Source organism: Rhamphochromis longiceps, linkage group LG13 (genome assembly GCF_057381845.1).
Source record: "Rhamphochromis longiceps isolate RC_006_pf linkage group LG13, R_longiceps_female_GT1.1, whole genome shotgun sequence".
NCBI classification, from domain to species: Eukaryota; Metazoa; Chordata; class Actinopteri; order Cichliformes; family Cichlidae; genus Rhamphochromis; species Rhamphochromis longiceps.
In genome coordinates this window covers 29,213,236-29,217,646 of record NC_140569.1, presented here as the reverse complement: position 1 = coordinate 29,217,646, position 4,411 = coordinate 29,213,236, and the positions used below count along the sequence as shown (strand labels likewise).

At 38.8% G+C, this 4,411-nt stretch overlaps 1 protein-coding gene across 1 annotated transcript; it reads right to left on the bottom strand.

Moving 5' to 3' along the window:
* Positions 1-1,040: 1,040 nt before the first annotated feature.
* Positions 1,041-4,125, bottom strand: LOC146656064 (transmembrane protein 229B-like). The gene is made up of 2 exons (XM_085427279.1): positions 4,077-4,125; positions 1,041-1,522 (listed from the first exon to the last, which is right to left on the bottom strand). Exons 1-2 carry the CDS (start codon positions 4,123-4,125, stop codon positions 1,041-1,043), a joined length of 531 nt encoding a protein of 176 aa, XP_085283405.1.
* Between the last annotated feature and the right edge of the window lie 286 nt (positions 4,126-4,411).

Genomic DNA, 4,411 nt, shown 5'->3' with positions numbered 1-4,411 from the left:
TGAAATTTGAGCTTGTTTGAATTCAGAATTTTACTGCTTTAGATGCACCAGCAAAAAATGTTACCAGGAAGGCACCAATCACAGCACAGCCAAATGTACAGGGCTAAACGCACAACGCAAGGTACGTGTTTGTGTTTTTGACTAACTGGTTTCTGGTCTGACACTTACTTTTCAGCATTTAGCTACATTTGTGGACATTTCCTGTTTTTTATTCTCACTGTTTGTTTAATTTTTGCTCCCATCTACTACTTTGCAGGACACGTTATCTGTGGAGACTTAAATAGGCTTGTGTCTTGTCTTGCATAGACAGAGCGTAAATCTATGTTTGCCTTTGTGTAATGTGCATAAAAGTGCTGAACCACGTGTGCTGTTATTGTTCAGGTTTTTAAAAAAAAAAATACATACACTAACTTCCTCATTGCAAATCGGTACAAGCTGTTTTAAACAATCTTTTTAAAGGATGAAATATTGGAGAGTTCCTTGTACGCTTACGTGCATGAATTTGGCCTTGAAGCTACAAAGAGAAGAGTATTTATGTTGCATTGAGAGAATAGATTGCTGGAGTTTCTTCTACTTTCAATGAGGCTAAACGTTTAAAGTAAAACTGCTTCTTAAAGCAAAGATATAAAAAGGTGAGTGTTGACTGTATTAAGCGATTGGATTCTTTTAGCTTAGTGTGAATAATCCTTTGGGAAAAGATCAAAGGATTTAAGAAAGCTGGCTTCACTTTCTCAATAGTTCAAAGCTCATTGTTGATCATTCTTTCTGTTTTTATTCACTTTACTATAAAACTACACCTGCTGTTTCTTCATAATATTTTATTTTTCCAAGTGTCCAGGCTAATTCATATCTGTGGCTTTGTGTAGAGACTTTTTGTTATCTTATTTTCCAAAATCAAGACTACTCCTTTAATGTACTTTCCCAGTCAGGTTTATTATACTGCTAAAAACAACAGAATAGTTACTTTTAATATAATTAATATGAAATTAATTAATCAAGTGTTTTGGAAGCACATGAGTCCAGATCGTCACAACAGCGGTTCAGTTATGCAGTCTTATTCTTAAAGTGTGCCTGATCACATGCTGTTCTGCTATATATGCAGCCACAGCCCAGGGAAGTGCATAGTCCAGAGTTATCAGTCCTCTCAGGTTGTACCTATGGCCTGAGTAGTCCCATGGACAGGCTCCCAACAAACTAAGCCCCACACCCCAGCTGAACTCCCACAGGTAGATGAAAACAGTGTAGAGCACGAGCCGCACAGTCAGTGGGTGATTCTGAGCGAGCATCAGGGCCCTCAGCCTCTCCATGAGATAGATTGCTGTGGCATACATGGGCAGCGCCCACAGACTGCTGTGGCCTGCCAGCCTCCTGTCCTGGGTGCTGCACCAGTCCCACACAGCAGTGAAGGCCACCTCGCAGAGGCAGCCATGCAGCGCATACACGTAGAGACGAACAAGAGCAGAAACAGGTCGAACAGAGCTGCTGCCATGTGGTTCTGCTGGGGAGTCATTTTCAACAATCCCTGTCAAAAAGAGACAGAAATTACTGGATGTTTTCGTCTTTTCTTTTTTTTTTCTTTTCTTATTTTCAGTTGTTACAGACGGGACAGACATGAGTGAGGGATAGGAAAGGGAGAAAGAAAGAGGAAAGAAAAGAAGAACAGAAGGGGAGAGGGACAGTGAGAAAGGGAAAAAAATCTCCTGGATCACCTGTTGAGAGAGAAAGAATAGAAAACAAGCAAAAAACCCCAAAGCAACATACTAAACACAACACCATCGCATTAATCTAGCTAAGTGTAAACAGCAGTAAATACTAAATATTCAATTTTGTTGTGCAGCACGCAGGACAGACAGCGCACAATGTGCTTTGAAGTAGCAGCCAAGAAAGGTGTAATTTAAGTCTACGAACAGTGATCACGCGTGTGCACACCTGTGTGGATCAGCGCGCTTGTATTCAAATGGTTTCCACATGTAATGGTCTGCAAGAGGATGTAGGGAGCCATAGCCCCGTCCCCCAGGGCATGAAGCAGGCATGGAGGAGATCCAGGCTCCAGACATCCAGAGGCCTCAGAGTGCGAGAGCCCAACGAGGACCACCGGAGGGGCATCCGTGCCACCTTCATGGGAAGGGCTGAGGATCCCCAGACGAGGCGTTTTCGTCTTTTCTTAAACTATTTAATATGTGTAGTTTTCTAAATAACTTTTCAAAGATTTTTAATAGTTTAGAGTAAACAGATTAAGCCTGGGCTAATAAATGATGAGAATAAATTAGATGAGTGCTCTCATTTCTTTGCTGTAAATATTAAGGGCATCCAGATATTTAGCTCAGCTTAGCAGTAAGACTGTTCAACTGATTTCTCTCTGTTTTTGCAGGGTTTCACGTTATAATGCAAAGTAACTAGAGGTGCCTGTTGTTGTGATTTGACAGAAACATTTAATTGAATTCGGCACTAGTGCTGTCAGAGGTATGAACTTCTATTTGTTTCATTTGTTCAACAGTTCAAATATTAAAAAAGCCGTCAGACTATTTCTTTGCCTGGGGCACCCTTTTCTTAGAGTTGTCTGTCTACCTGTCAGCCTAATAAATTCAGTTCACTTCTAATGTTTACTGTGCACAGACAAGACTTTGACAGCCAATTGGCCATAAAGTGTTTTTATTTGAAATAATTTGTACAGAATAAAAATAAAAATTATAATAATTGCTTTACGTTAGTTTTGGGTTGTGTCAGACTAACTCCCCCCCCCCCGTCTCCAGCTGTTCTACAATGTTCAGTCAGCCTGTAGGTTGAATGTACAGTATTACATATATTGTTATTGTATCTTTATTTCAGACATATAGAGCAAACCACTATGTACACGTACACATACTTGCATTTACACATACAAATACGAATATATATGTACACACACACACACACACACACACACACACACACACACGTATGTGCTACATGGACTGAAATGAGGTTTTAAAGGAAGATGCTGCCTGGTCAGAAATATCACTGAAAATTAATATTTAGGTTGTGAAACAAATTAAATGTAAAATATGTCGAAGTAAACATCAGAAAACAATATTTACAAAATATTAACGTTAGCTGGGGGTAACAGCTAGCCTTAATTAACCAAAGTTCAAAGACTATAGTTTAGTTTTCACTTCCTATTTTCTCATTTTTTGTGGAAGGTTCAAGCTTTTGTATTATAAATTTTATCGAGATGATTTACATTTGTAAATGTTAATACAACTATTAAAAGCCAAACTTAAGAAGTTTACTGATTTCAACAAACTATTCTGTGCCACGTTTTTTTCTCATAATGTCTCTGGATTATGGGTTATGTCTCTCACTCTTTTGTTTTTCATGGATGTAAAGTAAGATGATCAAAATCAGAAAAAAATGAAACGATAAATTACTTCAACCATAGATGGAAATAGCTTCCTGCTCTGAAAAGTAATCAGATTATTTACGGATAAAAGTCTGTTTTAAAGACATTTCCCTTCCTTTTAATTACATTATTCAACGCTCTCTTTCATGAAATTGTAAAGTCTGAGCAATAAATCCTGTTTTCATAATTTCTTGAACGGGTGTCGAAGGCTGTTAAGTCTATTAATATATTAAACAGCGTGTTTAACATTAATCTCTCTTGCCAGCATTTTCCTGTCCAGATAAAAAAAAAATCATAAAATTTTAAGAGAAAGAAAAGTTTGTTGAATTTTGTTCTTTACATTATTACAAGTTCAAAATGAATTCACTCGCTCATTCTCAGGCCATGCAGCACAGCTGACAGCCTCTCGTGTGGATTAACAGGCTAATAGCCCTACTTAGCAAATTAAAGGCTTAGACTGACTTCAACAAGTTTTCACTTTGCTATAAATATCAGCTAGGCGACTTTCACGGTCAATTATTTTCCCCAGTCAATCCAATCAGTAATAATTTACCATCTGTACAGAATTGAACTCCATCACTTTGCTTCTTCACTCAGTGCAGAAGAAATAAAGATGCAGTGGCAGGTAGCACCACCTCAAGTTTTTTCTTCTTCAGTCATTACACATTTTAAAATGCTATTAGCAGTTATAACTCACCTTGATCGTTACCTCGCATTCGCCTCACATTGAGTTTACTCGTCTCCATTGCTTGTCGGCATATGGGTCTCTGTGCCTTTGTAATCTCTTAGCTCTCTAGTGTGTGTGTGTGTGTGTGTGTGCATGTGCATGGGTCTTGGGCTAAACATTAAGCTGCTCCATGTTATCAGAGTGAGACAGTGATGTCCCTGTCACAGGCTGAAGCTGTGAACTGAGGGAAAACTCGGGAAGCAAACCTGGACCACCTGAGCAGTAACTGTGTGTGTGTTGTGTGCAAATCCTAGTATTGATCCCACAGTGGCTGTTTGAATGTTTTAAGCATACAATAAGTGAGC

What these genes read in the sequence shown, in the direction of transcription:
- LOC146656064 (XM_085427279.1), bottom strand. Translation starts at nt 4,125, where the DNA reads ATGGAGACGAGTAAACTCAATGTGAGGCGAATGCGAGGTAACGATCAA. An exon ending in AATGCGAGGTAACGATCAAG is followed by an intron (nt 1,523 to 4,076) that starts GTGAGTTATAAC and finishes TCTTTTTGACAG; the next exon opens with GGATTGTTGAAAATGACTCC.